Source organism: Puntigrus tetrazona, chromosome 2 (genome assembly GCF_018831695.1).
Source record: "Puntigrus tetrazona isolate hp1 chromosome 2, ASM1883169v1, whole genome shotgun sequence".
Lineage (NCBI taxonomy): Eukaryota > Metazoa > Chordata > Actinopteri > Cypriniformes > Cyprinidae > Puntigrus > Puntigrus tetrazona.
The window spans coordinates 2,516,661-2,517,283 of record NC_056700.1 but is presented as its reverse complement, the minus strand read 5'-3'; the positions used below and the strand labels follow the sequence as shown (position 1 = coordinate 2,517,283).

General features: G+C 53.5%; 1 protein-coding gene across 1 annotated transcript in view; it reads left to right on the top strand.

Moving 5' to 3' along the window:
- The first annotated feature begins 29 nt into the window (after positions 1-29).
- The window catches only part of LOC122358781 (choline-phosphate cytidylyltransferase A-like), a 5,648-nt gene continuing 5,054 nt past the window's right edge, over positions 30-623 (top strand). Inside the window, exons 1-3 of the mRNA XM_043258655.1 lie at positions 30-138; positions 213-309; positions 389-505. Coding sequence (XP_043114590.1) covers positions 37-138; positions 213-309; positions 389-505 — 316 coding nt within the window. The 5' untranslated portion in view covers positions 30-36. The remainder of the gene's footprint in view (positions 139-212; positions 310-388; positions 506-623) is intronic.

The following is a 623-nucleotide window of genomic DNA, read 5'->3' as shown; positions in this document are numbered from 1 at the left end:
AAAAAAAAAAAACTGTGCATGTTTTTCAATGTAGAGATGGAGGCACACTGTTCAGGCCTCGGCAGGAAGAGGAAGAGAGAGGAGTTGAACGGCGAGACGGAGGAGGCGTGTTTCCGAAAACGTCCACGGAGGACTCTGGTGAGTATTGAGAAGGTTGCTGTCACTCAAATGCGACGATATCATTTCCTGACCCGTCCTATGTGTGTCTCCAGGGCCTGACTGAACCCGCGCCGTTCGCCGATGAGCTGGTGGCCGCGAACGCCCCGTACGCTCGTGTCAGCATGGACGAAGCCCGCCGTGGCACTCCGGGTGAGTGAATGATGATTCGATCCGCGCTTCCCCTCAGTGTGCACACGTCCTCAGCGTGACCTGTGTGCTTCCTCATCAGAGCACCGACCCGTCCGCGTCTACGCCGATGGGATCTTTGACATGTTTCATTCCGGACACGCTCGTGCCTTGATGCAGGCCAAGTGCCTTTTCCCCAACACGCATCTCATTGTGGGCGGTGAGTCTGAACATCTCGTAAAAGCTCAGATTCAACCGGCTCTTCGATTCAGTTACGCGTCACTGGTGTCCCATTAGTTAACACTTACATTAATACGTATTCTATTGCTCGTTGTTAT